The sequence below is a fragment of the Gopherus evgoodei genome, chromosome 10, assembly GCF_007399415.2.
Source record: "Gopherus evgoodei ecotype Sinaloan lineage chromosome 10, rGopEvg1_v1.p, whole genome shotgun sequence".
Lineage (NCBI taxonomy): Eukaryota > Metazoa > Chordata > Testudines > Testudinidae > Gopherus > Gopherus evgoodei.
The window spans coordinates 244817-260487 of NC_044331.1; the positions used below are offsets into that span (position 1 = coordinate 244817).

The following is a 15671-nucleotide window of genomic DNA, read 5'->3' on the forward strand; positions in this document are numbered from 1 at the left end:
GCTACCCCATCCCTGGTCTCACCTACAGCAGCCTAAGCCCCTGATCAAGTCAATTTTAAATCGTTTGAACTCCACACAAGACTGCACAGGCATTGAAATACCAACTACTGGATATGAGATTCACACATGAAGCTCTCTGTCTGGTGGGTACCTTTGTTCTGGGCATTCGAGTAATGTTGTTTAACTGATGCCGCTCCCCCTGTCATAAGGATTTCTGACCAGAGCTCCAGGAAGTTCTGCTGTTGGTTTGATACCAGAAGGACCTTCAGGTTACCAAAGGGGTTCTCTCGGGGGTGCCTGGAAAAGGAACAAGAGGGTGGAAATGGCAGATCCCTATAGACTCAAAACAGTAACTTAATTCTAGGATCACTTACTCTGGTAACCTGTCTGGTTAGTTAAATGACCCCTCACCACCCTTGTATCTGAATGCCTCAAAAACATCAATAACTTTATCCTCCCAACAGCCCTTTGAGGTAAGGAAGTATTAACCCCTTTTACAGATAGGGAAACGGAGGCACAGACACGGATTTGCTTAGTCACATGATGAATCTATGGCAGAGCTGAGAAATGAACCTAGATCTCTTATGTTCCAGGCCATGCCTTAGCTGCAATGCCACTGTCCCTTCTCAGTGAGGATGGGGGGTGGGTGGGGGTGAGAAAAGCTATGGCTGGAGGGAATTGCTGGAGCAAAAGTATACTTGTGGTGGTCTCTTCTAATTTTTTAAGATCTTTCTGGTAGCAAGGTGCCTGCAGCTGAACCCAATATCCTGGGTGCATTTTCACCAGAGCTGCATACAGAGGGATTGTCACTTTCCTGTTCAATTAAGAGGATAACTAAAATTAGAGATGCCACTGTTTATGAAGCCAAAATTGCAGGCCTCCTACTGCCATATCTCATTGCAAGCCCTGCATTCCAGATTTCTCCTGCCCAGTGAGTATTTGGGAGTGTTGGGTTATTTCTGCACCCGATGTATTAGCTGCATTTTCCCCAAAGAAATCTCCTCGGAAATATGAAGGAAATAACAGTCTCTTTCTAGTTCCCTCTCTATTTTTCTGTCCTCTCAGTTTAGTATGTATTTGCTAGTCTAACTAACATGTTAAATATTAATCTGGTAAGGGAAAGGTTAATATAATAAAAGTAGCAAAGAATCCTGTGGCACCTTATAGACTAACAGACGTTTTGGAGCATGAGCTTTCGTGGGTGAATACCCACTTCGTCAGATGCATGCATCTGACGAAGTGGGTATTCACCCACGAAAGCTCATGCTCCAAAACGTCTGTTAGTCTATAAGGTGCCACAGGATTCTTTGCTGCTTTTACAGATCCAGACTAACACGGCTACCCCTCTGATATTTAATATAATAGATACTGTTGTGCAACTCTGCTGCATTCACTACACAGCCAATCTCGAGGAATATGATAACCTATCGGCTGCTTTACTCAAGTCCATAGCCAACATCTGCTGCTTTCCTTAATTGACTACAATTGTAATTTAAATTTTACAATAGATCTAGTTTTCATGGGCTGGGTAACCCCTCTGGGGTCTGTCAAACCAAGTAATTCTAATGTTCTGGGAGCTGAAAAAAGGCTCTATCTGCGCCTGTGTCTACCCTTCCCTTTCTTCATTCACTCATGAAATCACTTGCTTCAGACATCTTCAAGTCTCTTCCATGGGCCCCTCCCCAAGTTGTCCTTGATTTTAACTAATTTCCCCTCACTCATGCTGTTGGAGTTCAACTTTCCTCAGAATTCCCTTTTTTCTAGTACCTGGGAAACACTGGCCCCAGAATATGGAAGCACAGGAGGTAAGCAGAGGGGACAAAAGAGGTTGGCTGGTGAAAGCTGGGGGAAGGGTGGAGGTTCTAGAATCTGCTCCGATAAATAAGAGTGAGGAATACAGCTCCCTCTGCCCAACTGCATATATTTAACCTGTTTGCTCCCCAAAAGCCCTTGTCCTGATGGAGCCCAGGATCACATGGTGCAGAGAATAATCTCTGTCCTATGGGGGGGGAGAGTGTCTGCTATAGACACAGACCTTCCCAACTAGAGAATTCTGTTAGATAGCTCCAGCTGCTCTTCTCTTCCTTATTTCAGTTTTGCTTCTTGTTGTGTCCAGGGCTAAAGGCAGATTGTCACAGGAGATGGTCTGCTCACTGCACAACCCCAAAGTATTGCTCCCACACATTAGGGAGAAAACAGGGAGTTATGTCCCCCCCTCTATCTAGTTACTTGTGACTCCCATTATCACAGTAGTGCAGCACCTCCCAATCACCAGTGTATTTATCCTCATAACCCTCTTACTTTAACCCTACCTATGCCTTCAGATCCTGGTTACTCAGTGCTTACCACTCCAGCAGCCTTTGCTCTTGGAGGCTGTAGCCAGCTGGGAGAAGATAATTACGGTAGTTTTGAAGCTGGTTGGCATGGCAACTGTCATGGACCCAGACATGAGATACACAAGGAATTCCACTGGCAAGGCACAGGAAGTACTTCCGGGTTCGGCAGTGCTGATCTGCAATCAGGAGACACTGATATGCCGCGTTACACTGTGGGGGAGGCAAAGAAACAGCTTCAGAGCCTGGTACTACCGAGGCAGCAGGAAGTATCCTTCCATAAAAACTCTTGGGGGGGGGGTGCAACTAAGAGCCCTCAGGAGGCACAGAGGGCAGGAGGAGAGGTGTGCAGCTGCTCCCTGCAGGACTATACTCCACTAGCCATCCACTTAGGCATCGCACATGAAGTATATTCCCTCAGTCTTCTGTGATGTCAGGTGGTTACGGTGACTTGGTCATCTGGCTAAGCCTGAAAAGTCCACCTCTTCCAGGTTTCTAAAGTCCAAGAAATCTTCTGAGGTGAGCTATGGCCCTCCTGGGCTTTTGTTAGTCTACCACTCCTCTCCGTAATATCACTGTTTCATCTCATAAGATGGCAGTATGGGGGAACCCAGGGCCCAACCTATTCAATGATTCCCCACCCTGGGACTTCCTGTCCGTGTAACCAAACAAAAAAAGGACTTGCACTCTTTCCCAGGGCCTCTTCCTACACTACCAGCCTTCCTAGCTGGCCTCCTACTCTTCGAAGAACACTGACTCCTAGCAGTCCCTCTCAGTTTGGCTCTCCCAGCTTCCATCAGGTCCTCCTTCAACAGGAGCAACAGATCACCACTCTTCCTGGTGTTGTCTCTTCACCCTGCCTCTGTACTCCTTTAGGAACAGCATGCCTTCTCCATACTGCAGCCCTCTTTGGCCTCTTCAGAGACAGTATGAGCAGACACCTGTTCACCAGTAGTCCGTCTTTCTCAGGATTCCTCTCTTTACACCCTCAGCAGGCCTGCTCCTAATCACCTGATTCTTTGGCTCCGTGTGGGGAGGAAGGCCAACTCCGGTGCAGCTGAGTCCTCAGCTCTGTTAAAGGACCACCTCATGCTGTGATACAGGACCTAAAGATATTCTAAACTCAAGGGGAATCTTTTCCGGAAAGTCCAGAGAGGCATCAGAGTATCCAAATATTTGGAGATTTAATCTCAAGTTTCAAAGCCTTAAGCTGGATGCTGTCTGAATCTTTGTATTTCATTGGGCCTTTCATCAGGAGATTTTTCAAAAGAGGTAGCTCCCAAGGAGTTCAGACACTTTCGAATTCAAGGGATCCAGGAGTTTTAAGGCTAGCTGGGGGCTACTGGGGATTCCCTGACCATCTCCAACATGATCTTCCTAGCAACTCTGGTGAGAAGAGGCAGAGGAATGAAAGTCAGATTAGCTGAATCGGGAGTCATCTGTCCTCAAGGCTGTTGATCCCAGTGCCTGGAGCAGAAGAGATCCAATGTTTTGTTCTTGCTGGAAGCAAACCAAATTTATTTGGGGAGAGCCCCATTTGAGAAGCACTAGCAGGAGAATCCTGTTGTTCAGTTCCCATTCCCCTGGGGAAAGAGTACAGCAGCTGAGACAATTGACTTGGGTGTTGAACTTGCCCTTGACATAGGCTGTCCCGAGAGAGAATGGTTTCTTTTCTGCAAAAGGAGGATTCTGGTGGCTTCTGCCTATACAGAGGAACTGCAGGTCCTGTCTTGCTTGTTGATATAGACCACTGCTGCCTGTTGCCCATCTGTACTAAGGCAGCAGAGGTCAAGGGAGAGGAAAAGCATCTAAGGGCATTCCTAATGGTTCTAAGCTCTGGTGGGGAGGGAGGCGCAGAGAAAGGAGGACTGCCCACTGCACCTACAGGGTTGTGGCCTATTTCCCTTCATGAGGCAGAGCTAGCTAGAGACGCTATGGATGGTGGCATAGAAGCAAAACACTCTGCGGGAATGGCTAACTGAATTAGTTAGTCTCCAGACCAGACAACTGTTATGATAATTTGTTTTATTGGTTTTAAATTTGTTGCCTTTCGATTTCCTTAGGTGTCATACAGACATCAAGGAGACAGTGAATTTGAGCTCCTCATCACATCTCCTCTTTCTCCTCTTAAAACAACAGTCTGAATTTTTTCAATCTCTGTTCACAACAGTCTTTTAGCCATCCACAACAATGCACAGGTCTCCCCCAAGTTGATATAGTTAATTTAGAACCCAGTAAGGTGCAAGAGCAGTTTAAAGGATTTCTTCCAATGTGAATTACCTTGCACTTGTCATCAGTGACTTTCATCTGCTTTTGATCAAGAGCATCAAATGCTGTGAGAAGCCCAAAAGAGGAAGAGAAAGGTGCATGGGCCTTATTCACAGACTAAGGCCCCACTCTATCATCCAACCTATCCCTCCCCACAAGATTTCCAGGCATTACACAAACATTACTTACACCACCCATCACAACATGGTTCCAATTGTCCTGCTCTGTACTGCTCCGACCACTCTCCAGAGTAGTGCCCTCCCTTCACATAGTTTCAGCTTCTCACCATTTCTGTAGGAATAAATTTTGGGCAATCAGACTGCATGTCCTCACCTGGGTTTCATTGAAGTCCTCCAGGATGTAGCCGGCTCCAGTTCGCAGCTGCAATGCTGTGTACTCTTTGTTGTAAGGAATTGAGAATTCTAGAACAGGAGGAGAAGAGAGCTAAAAGCTTTGGCTACCTAAGCTATGCACAGACCATGCCCTCAGCCCACCAGAGAGGGACAGACTGACCCCACGAAGATTCTAATATCAGGAACATGTGGTGAGGACACAGAGCACCTCATGGAGATACAGCAGAGAACTAAGTATACTTCTGGCCAAACTGGTCACTTAGGTAACCCATTAATCTGAACAGCTGCTTTTAAAATCAAAACATCAAGTTCATACACATTAGCACTTTATCTGGCAAGGGCAAGTTCAAGCCTCTTGTTCCAGCTTTCAAGCCCTAAGTCACTCAGCCCCACCCTGTATTTGAGAGAGACTCTTCCCATATCTCCTCCTGCAATCTGCCAGTAATGCCAGCTGCGATACCACCTTCATTTCCTTCACTGACTGAAGAGCCTGCGATCGTTACAATAATTCTCATCGAATATCATGGTTGGAAGGGACCTCAGGAGGTCATCTAGTCCAAACCCCTGCTCAAGGCAGGGCTAATCCCCAAATAGATTTTTGCCTCAGAACCCTAAATGGTCCCCTCAAGGATTGGGCTCACAACCCTGGGTTTAGTAGGCCAATGCTCAAGCCACTGAGCTATCCATGCCTCCCCTTTCCTAATGACATATCCTTCACTGCTGGCTAAACTCCCTGAAGCAGAGACTGGGTCTGTGCTCATTTCTGTGAAGGGCCTAACACACAATGGGATAAATAGTAAAGAAGTGGGGACAACATGAATTTGCATATATGCCTGAGCAGATACCACCCAGCCCCTTTCCCTAAACCTACAGGATTCCACCTGGAAATACAATGGGGAAGATTCATCTCACCTTCCTCTTCCTCACTACTGCCTGCAGGACCATCTGATGGCTTCTGGTGAATAGCCAGTTTGTCACTGGAGGTTGCCATAGTGAGAAGGAAAGCATAGCCCAGAAAGAGGGTTTTGTTGTGGGGCAATGGCCCATGATGCTCCTCCAGCGTCGAGGGCTCTCCCGTGTGATCTCCACTTTCACAAGGGCTCACAAATTCACCTGCCCTCACAGCCCCTGTGGAGAGAAGGAACTGCTGTGAAATCCCCAGGATCAGGTCACCCAATGCAATGGCATCAGGGATAAATTCAGGCTGTTCCAGATGGCTCACCATGCTGGTACTTTTCCTTGGTGGATGCCACCTTGTGCTCCAGAATAATAAAGAAAAAGTTTCTAAGTTTCTTGCCCTCATGGTTGCAAAGAATCTTCAAAAGATAACTGGAGTGTATCTAGCACAATAATGTCTGCTAGAGTGGGCAGACAGCCTGAAACAATAGCTCAGAAAATTGACAGCTGTCCCATTCATTTCCATGAGTGTTAATTCTGAAGTCTAATAATGTCAATCAAAATGTCAATATTGTTAGGTATTTCAGTGCTGATCAAAACATACAAGAAAGGGGAGGAATGATCACCTCCCTAACATCTGAACAATACTCTGCAAAGCACACCTTGGATGGGCAGAACTTGAGACAGCATTGCAGCTTATTTTTAATCCTTTCATTCAAGGTAAAAGAGCCTCTACATATCCAGGGAGATGCATAGCCTCAAACACAGAGCCTGCGGGTTCCACACATTTACTCAAGAGAAAGGAGAAAAAAATCTACTTTCACATGCCGGGAGAGAAGCCTGCAGCCCCTGAGTTTGTTTACTGCAGAATGGAAGGTTCTTACCAGGTTTCATTGCTGCAGACTTGCGCCCTCGTTTGGCTGGGGATCTCTCATCTTCGGAGGCAATTAGCTTCCTCTTCCCAGACAGCAGGCCTGGGGCAACACGTGGACTCTCCAGTCCTTTGCGAGTGGGTGTAGTGCTGCTGCTGGAAGTGCCAGGTGAGCCAAAGTTACTGCGTCGCTTCCGCTTCCCCTCCACCAGGTTATCTAAACCACAGTAAGCCAGTGGCCAGTCAACCATCTCCCGCTTCCCCTCACCAAACCCACAAACATCACCCATCCCAGAGTGATAGACAGCCTCATACGCAGAGCAAACAGAGCTTTACACACCATCTCCTGGCCCAGCGGGAGAGAATCACCTTTCCTACATCTTGTGTCTTCGTTCACTCCCAATGAGACTGACTTTTCCTTATTTGCCTTCAGAGAGGGCTGACATGGCATCCCTTCATTGAGCTAAGGCAAGTACTACAGATGCCTCTGCAGTTCCCTCTCTTCCAGTCACCTCCCCCTCTTGGCATCTGTTCCTTCTAGGTGACTCATACCTGTGCAGCAACCACACATAGTGCTGTTGGAGCACCACTAGAAAGCAGAAGCAGCAGAAGCATGATCCATGCTTAATTAGGGCCTGTCCAGGATCAGTTCCAACTGAATTCTTATAGATATCATGCAATGCCTCAAGGCTGCAAATAGACAAAATATGGCTAGCAAAGTCAGTGTGTTGCCAGTAGAACCATAAGCTGACTTCACACCTGGAGTAACACATGGTTTGGATGCAGTTTGGGAAGCCTTCCAACAGCTCTTACCCAGGCTGATGTCAGCTGCCTTGGTCAGAGGTGTGATTGGTTCATACGGACTCAGCCCAAACTGCTCCCGAAGCTTGTTTCCTTGTTCCAAGGACAGGATTACTGCCATACGCTTGTACCATTTCCTCTGGCCTTCCTTTTCAATACAGTAATACAGCTCTCCAGACTCCTTCCGGTGTCCCTTCACCACACCTGACAAGATAGCAAATTAGAACTCTTTACTGACAAGATCTTTGACTCTTCACACAACGCACAGTCAACCTGTGGAACTCCTTGCCAGAGGACGTTGTGAAGGCCAAGACCATAACAAATTTCAAAAAAATAACTAGATATATTCATGGAGGATAGGATGGTGTCCCTAGCCTGTTTGCCAGAAGCTGGGAATGTGCGACAGGGGGTGGATCACTTGATGATTGCCTGTTCTGTTCATTCCCTCTGGGGCACCTGGCACTCATCACTGCTGGCAGACAGGATACTGGGATAGATGGACCTTTGGTCTGACCTAGTGTGGCCATTCTTATGTTATGCTCCTGACCCTACCCCATAGCCAGGCACCCTCTTCCCAGCAGACAGCTCCTGCTGGATTCAGTGACCTGGACCAAGGCCACTGGCCTTTTTCAGACCGGAGAGAAAGTGAGGAGTTGAGCTGCAGGAGCACAGCGGTTGTTACCTGCACTGAAATACTCGTCCTCAGAGAGGGCAGTCACCTCAGTTTCCAGTGGAATGGGATCGCAGAGTAAAATATCTTTCCCTAAGACATCACACTCGTATCCATCGTCAAAGAGCAGCTTGTACTTCCCTGCCCCAACATCCTGGGTGATTGTCCCAGAATAGAAGTAGGCATTTGAGGACCACTTGGCTACAACTCGCAGGCCCACAAAGCTGCTCCCAGAGGATAAGTCCGCACTGTCCGAGGGACCTGCCACCACCTGCAAGGGAATTTCCGGAGAGTCACTTCGGCGCAAAGTGCAAGGGCCAGCAGCATCAAATCTGTCTCCACCATCTGGTGGGTGACCCACAATGCGCACAAAGGGCTTCTCCTCTGGTGACACTGTAGTCGAGATATCTTCCACCCCTAGCAGGCCACTCCCAGCTGCATCCCTGGGAAAGGGAGAGAAAAAAAAAAACGTGAGCTCCATGGGGAGCAGAGAAAGCAACTAGTATGTATCAAAGGAAGATTTCCCAAGCTGGGTACTTGCACAACCACTCCTTTCTCCCCCACCAACCATGGACCAGCCACCTCTGCTCATCCCTGCAGTTCCCTACTGAGCCCCTTCTCACCCACACCTCCAGTCATATGCAGCCACCTGTTCCCTATTTGCTCATTCAAAATAGAGACCCGGTTCCATCCTACTTTTCCAGGGTACCTTGTTCCAGTTGCTCGAGATGGTGGGCGCCCCCTTCTCCCTCGCCCACGGGGTGTAAGAGGTGCTTTCCCACCTTGTCGGCTGCCAAGTGCTGCGTCTTCATCCTCCTCACATGCTGTTGCTCCTGTCTGACCAGCCCTGAGAGGGGACCCTGGCTGGCCAGCCCCTCTTCTAGGGCTAGGGAATTAAGTGAGATTATTTCACTGCCCTAGAAGAAACCATCAGCAAATCCACTCCCTCCAAATTTCTGTGTGTCCCAGATTTCTGGTGAGAAGTTTGCCTGACAGCCATCTTGCTGGCAGAGTTTCCATGAAGCCTACAGGAAGCACTGCACCAAGGGGAGGCAAATTCTGTCCTTTCAGGAAGAAAGGAGGGGTTGGGAAAAATAAAGAAGAATATAGAAGATTTTCCCTTTTCCATATCCCACCCTTTGGACAGTCACCTCTACTTGTCTTCATGAGACTTAGCAGCTCACCCTCTCCCCAACCTACGGTTGCCAACCCTCCAGGATTAGCCTGAAGGCTCCAGGAATTAAAGATTAATCATTAAATATTATGTCATGTGATGATATCTCCAAGAATACATCCAAACAAAACTGGCAACCCTACCCAAGCCCCACTCCTCAAGGAAGCACCTGCCTTTCTGTCCTCAAGTCATTATACGCACCTCAATTTTCCTAGGACTCCTCTACCACTGGGTAAGGCAAACTCTCCAGCTTCCATTCCGCTGACTTTCCCTTTGAAAGATCCAGCTCCCCTCCCTGAGCTACTGCCACCATGTGTAGCTGACAGGCCACTACTGGCTCCACTAGATGTACGATGGAGACTCGAGACCTTGGATGAAAGGGAGCTGATGTCACCAAGGTCCCCGGAGGTCAGTGACGAGCCCCCTGTTGTTCGGGAGGGGGAGATGTCTGTCTCACTCTCGTGGCAATCCACTATGGGCTCTTCAGTTTCCTGAAAAGGAGAGGTCAGTCTACGTGAGACAGAAGCTGTATGTTGATGGAGGGTCTCTAGAGGTCAGATAAGAGCTCTGAGAGAAGAGGAGATCATGTTCGTATCACATGAACCTGAATACATCAATCCAGCCCAAGAGTCTGGATAGATCCAATAGAGGGAACCTTAACTCAGAAAGGTGCTGGATGAGCTCCATGTGAGCGAGGAGAGGTTAGTTCCCTTGTACAATAACTGGAATACTTTAAGATATTTGCTTCCTATGGAAGTTCCACCTGAGGGCATATGTGCACCCATACACACTCTTGCCTGAAGATTTTTTCATTAGCAGTACCCACAGGTCCATGCCTGCACCGTATACCTCTTTGTGCTCCAATACGGGGACATATGGGAAGGAGCAGACCGCACCACTCCACTTCCTTCTCAACCTCAAAAGCACGGTAAACTTACAAAGCAGAAGGAAAAGGAGGATTGGTAGCGGAGCATCTATACCAACAAAACATCTCAAAGCCTTCCAGTTACTGTTCATGGTAAGTAACCTCTTCCTTCTTGGAGTTACTATCCTACGGGCACTCCGCATGAGAAGATTCCTCAGCCACATCACAATGCAAAGGAGAGTGCTGAGAAGATAGATTCAGTTCAGAGGATAGAACAGCCTCACCAAAGGCTGCATCTGCTCTGGAGGCCTGTACTAAGGCATAACGCTATAAGAACATGTTCATGGGGGATGAGTGGGCTGCCTTACAAATGTCCTTGATGAATACCTGCCTAAGGAGGGCTATGGAAGTTGATTGAGCCCTTCTGGAAGGAGCAGTGACTTTAGGAGGAAGTGTACACCAGAGGATGCATACCATGCCAGAATATACCCCAAAACTCATTTAGGTAGTCTCTGGGTGGAAATAAGAGTGAACCCTCATCCTCTCAGCAAAGGACAGGAAGAGCCTGGGGGAAGCCCTGGAGGGTGTAGTCCTGTGTAGATAGAAGGACAGAGCTCTAATTATATCCGAAGTATGGAGACTCCTCCTGCCTTAAAGAGTGAGGCTCGGGGTAAGAGACTGGTAGTTGGATGTCCTGAGGGATTTGGAACTCCAATGAAACAGAATGGGGATGCAAAGTAACTTTGTTTGGATAGAACACTGTGCAGTAGGCTAGGCATGAGGGCATCTACTTCCCCATCTCTCCTGGCTGAAGTGATTACCACGAGGAAAGAAGTCTTGAAGGACAGGTGGAGGAACAAACAGGTTCCCATGAGTCTGAAAGGAAGACTTAACACACTAAGCATGAAATTGAGGTGCCAGGATGAAGTAGGAAGGAATTGAAGGAAACAGGTTAAGGAGGGTTACCTGCTGGCATAGCAGGGTACAATCCAGACTAATGAGTAGCTGGGTCACCCTTGCCCTGTAACCTGCGTGCCCTTTATAATGCTTTGCTGCTGTAGTCTCCAACCTAGACTGCTCACAGCCTCCAGCATGGAAGTCTTACCAGCCTTGGTTATGCTGCAGGGTGACCCCCAGTCCCAGATTTTCTCCCAGAGAAGTATGGCCTGTACTGCCCAGCCCTCTCCTGAACAGTACAAATATGTGAAATCCGTTATTCCTTTATGGCAGTAATAGGCACACAACTTATTACACCAAATGGAGTCCCCCAGACAGTTCAACCTGAACACACTAGATCAGCTAAAACAATAAAACAAGTTTATTAAACTACAAAGAGATATTTTAAAGGAGTACAAGTAATAAGGCGTAAAAGTAAAAAAAGTTACAAGAAAAATAAAATGCTTACTGGTGCCTAACTTAGAGTATATTAGAGAGATTGAAAACAATGTTGTCTGATCTGTTGATTGTATATTAGTTATACTGATTATTTAAGAATCCCTAATTAACCACTTGGTGGTTTGGCAGGATTTCATTCCAAGATCAGGCCCAAATTTATTAGAATTACACTATCAATCTGGGAAGCCCAATGTCCACAGGAGCATCACACACTGAGGAAAAACCTTTCACGGGTGCAACAGTTTTATTAGCAGGTCGGAAAATCACAAACACTTCAATCCAGAGATAATATTAAATGAACATCTGAGCATCCATCTACTCACACCATCCCTTGCAGTAACCCATTGTTAGTCATTATCTCCTTCATCACCATCATCAGGTGTCATCCTGGTGTCTCCCAAGGCCCGTAGGCCAGGATATAGCTTTTATAACGGGTTATGCTGATGCCCATGATGCATATTCATTAGAGGTTTCAGATCTATTTCATTATTTGAACTTTCATACCCCGCAAATGTTGAAGTGTCCTTTTCCCATAAGTTACTAGGCCTTTTACTTCAAGCTTATTAGCATATATGTTAATTAGTTACCATGGCATTCTTACGGTTGGACTTCTGCTTATGTTACTAACTTAAAATATCTCAAGCTAGCATCAACAAGTATATCTTATGGTTTACCAATCAGTTTAGTCATTACAGCATTCTATCTTCTCACACGAACGGCCATAATGGGTCAGACAAAAGGTCCATCTAGCCCAGTATCCTATCTTTCAAGAGTGGCCAATGCCAGTTCTTCAGAGGGAATGAACAGAACAGGTAATCATTGAGTTATCCATCCCTGTCGCCCATTCCCAGCTTCTGATCAAGAGTTACTCTTTGTTAGCTGCTTGTCCTAAGGCTTTTTAGGCCTTGATTAGTTTAGCTAAACTATTGTTTTGCAGGTCTTGAGGTTTGTAGACACATTGCGTTACTGTCTTAACTTATACCTATGTCTTACCTAGCAAATACATATACCTATAGGCTACAAAAACATAAGTAATTGCTTTTGATATTCTAAGCGTACCCCATTTGGACAAATCCATCCAAACAGTAATAAGCACACTCTTAAAAATGCCTTAAAGACAAGAGCATCCTTGGAAGTGTGATAAATGTGTTAGGTACTAAAGAACTGAATTGATTATTGTAAGTTAATGTAATAAGAAATATTGGTAATCTCCATTGTTTCTTGGTGTAATTGCTGAGCCTGAACTTTACAGTCTGAGATAATGGCTTGAAAGACTTTACTGTGTGTACAGCACACACCCAGAACAGTAGCTATGTCTACACTTGAGTTCTAACATAAGACCGGCCGTACTGGGTCAGACCAAAGCTCCATCTAGCCCAGTATCTGACTACCAACAGTGGCCAATGCCAGGTGCCACAGAGGGAGTGAACCTAACAGGCAATGATCAAGTGATCACTCTCCTGCCATCCATCTCCATCCTCTGACAGACAGAGGCTAGGAACACCCTTCCTTATCCATCCTGGCTAATAGCCATTAATGGACTTAACCACCATGAATTTATCCAGTTCTCTTTTAAATGCTGTTATAGCCCTACCCTTCACAACCTCCTCAGGTAAGGAGTTCCACAGGTTGAGTGTGCGCTGCGTGAAGAAGAACTTCCTTGTATTTGTTTTAAACCTGCTGCCTATTAATTTCATTTGGTGACCCCTAGTTCTTGTATTATGAGAATAAGTAAATAACTTTTCCTTATCCACTTTCTCCACATCACTCATGATTTTATAGACCTCTATCATATCCCCCCTAAGTCTCCTCTTTTCCAGGCTGATGAGTCCTAGCCTCTTTAATCTCTCCTCAGATGGGACCCGTTCCAAACCTCTAATCATTTTAGTTGCCCTTTTCTGAACCTTTTCTAGTGCCAGTATATTTTTTTTTTGAGATAAGGAGACAACATCTGTATGCAGTATTCGAGATGTGGGCGTACCATTGATTTATATAAGGGCAATAATATATTCTCAGTCTTACTCACTATCCCCTTTTTAATGATTCCTAACATCCTGTTTGCTTTTCTGACCGCCTCTGCACACTGCATGGACATCTTCAGAGAACTATCCACGATGACTCCAAGATCTTTTTCCTGACTCGTTGTAGCTAAATTAGCTCCCATCATATTGTATGTATAGTTGGGGTTATTTTTTCCAATGTGCATTATTCTACATTTATCCACATGAAATTTCATTTGCCATTTTGTTGCCCAATCACTTAGTTTTGTGAGATCTTTTTGAAGTTCGTCACAGTCTGCTTTGGTCTTAACTATCTTGAGTAGTTTAGTATCATCTGCAAACTTTGCCACCTCACTGTTTACCCCTTTCTCCAGATCATTTATGAATAAGTTGAATAGGATTGGTCAGAGGACTGAACTGCCGATTTATACTAACGTAGTTCTGGGTGAATTAATAAACTGTTTGTTGAAGAATAAGCAAGTGTCCTGATTTAAGAAATACTTTTCAAGTTAAAAAGTTGACTTGTAAAGAACCCAGCATTAGAAAAATTAGTAAGCTAACAGTCCCTGGACTAAATAACAAGGGACTATCCTAAAACATTCCATTCTACGTTGGCTGTAAACACTTATCCAATTGGCAAACCTAGTTTGTTAGATTTCAGCTTTAAATCTAAGAGGCACCTTGGCAAGTTCATAAAAATGTATCCCTTTTCATGCTTACATCAAGTCAGTGAAAGATCCAAAACAAAAATCTAAGGTACTTTCTGTGAGTCAGGTGAATAGAGATGTGAAAGTACATGTCCTGAAGGTCAAGAGCTGAGAGGCTAAGAGAACCAAGGAGGGTATTATAGCAGTAGATAGGGTAACCACAGTAAATCTGAAACACTGAATGAAGACATTGAGACTTCAAAGGTCGAGAATTAACCCCCAACACCCTTTCTTCTTTGGAACCAGAAAGTAGAGGGGATAGAAGCCTCTTCTTTTGAATTCTGAGGGTACTTCCTCCCCAGCCCCAAGATGTATTAAGGAGTTCACTTCCTGTTCCAGAAGACTCAAGAGAGCAGTCCCTGAAAAGGGACAGGGAAGCAGGGGGTAGGCAGAGACTGGAACCAAATGGAATATGTCTAGGCTTACTAATCTCAGGCCAGTGGGTCCTTAAGATATTCCATCCAGTCTTCCAGGAAAAAAAGAAAGGTTCCCAACAGGGTGAGGAAAGTAGGATCTGTAGGAGGTTCCATAGGGCTCCAGACACACACTGTACCTCCCTCCAAAACCAGTTCTGATGCATGTCGGATGGAGCAAGACGGAGCTGATGATTGATGCCTGTGGAATCTCCTCCTCCTGTACAGGAGCTCAGACATGCGCTACTGTATCTGGCATTTGCAGCTGCAATAAGGCTGCTGTCTCTGTTGTTGCTTTCTCTGCAACAGGAGAATATAAGAGGTCCAATGACTGAAGAATCGCACTACCGTCTCTATGACTGTGGAGCGCTTCATCCATAATACTGGCAAACAGATAAGCCCACTTGAACAGGAGGTCCTCTGTGGCAGTTTGCACCTACTGTAGGATACCAGATGGAGGCAAGAAGCACGGTTCATGACAGAAGTGGATGCCATGGTCTTTCCACCATATTCAAGGCATCCAGAGTGGCTTGGAGGAAGGTCCTGGCCATCAGTGGTCCTTCTGCCATCAAGGTTCTCAGTTCCTCCTGCTAGTCCTGTGGCAAGAGGTCCATCTTTGTCTCCCCAAAGAAGAAAATCATACTTTGAGAGCAAAAGCTTGATAAATCTGCCACCCTCATTTGGAGGCAGGTAGGGGAATACATCTCGCCGCCAAAGAGATCCAATCTTTTCAAATCTCTCTCTCAAGGGGCATTTTTAGAAGCTCTTTAGATTTCTGCTGAATCACCTGCACTACCAGGAACTCAGAGGTCAGGCATTGAAAGAAATACTCAAATCCCTTTGCAGGGTCCTGCTATTTTCTGTCCACTTTCTTTGAGGTAGGTGGGATGGAAGTCAGAATATGCCAGATCACCTTAGAAGGCT

At 46.0% G+C, this 15671-nt stretch overlaps 1 protein-coding gene across 8 annotated transcripts in view; it reads right to left on the bottom strand.

Moving 5' to 3' along the window:
* The window catches only part of TP53BP1 (tumor protein p53 binding protein 1), an 80278-nt gene that overhangs the window by 836 nt on the left and 63771 nt on the right, over nt 1–15671 (bottom strand). For 6 of the 8 annotated variants that reach the window (XM_030577243.1, XM_030577246.1, XM_030577242.1 and 3 more), the window contains 9 exons: nt 9569–9858; nt 8903–9079; nt 8206–8636; nt 7536–7727; nt 6736–6939; nt 5867–6082; nt 4935–5023; nt 2347–2546; nt 152–297 (listed from right to left, as the gene is read on the bottom strand). In XM_030577243.1, the coding sequence (XP_030433103.1) occupies nt 152–297; nt 2347–2546; nt 4935–5023; nt 5867–6082; nt 6736–6939; nt 7536–7727; nt 8206–8636; nt 8903–9079; nt 9569–9858 (1945 nt within the window). The remainder of the gene's footprint in view (nt 1–151; nt 298–2346; nt 2547–4934; nt 5024–5866; nt 6083–6735; nt 6940–7535; nt 7728–8205; nt 8637–8902; nt 9080–9568; nt 9859–15671) is intronic. The other 2 variants (XM_030577245.1, XM_030577244.1) reach the window with 2 other exon arrangements.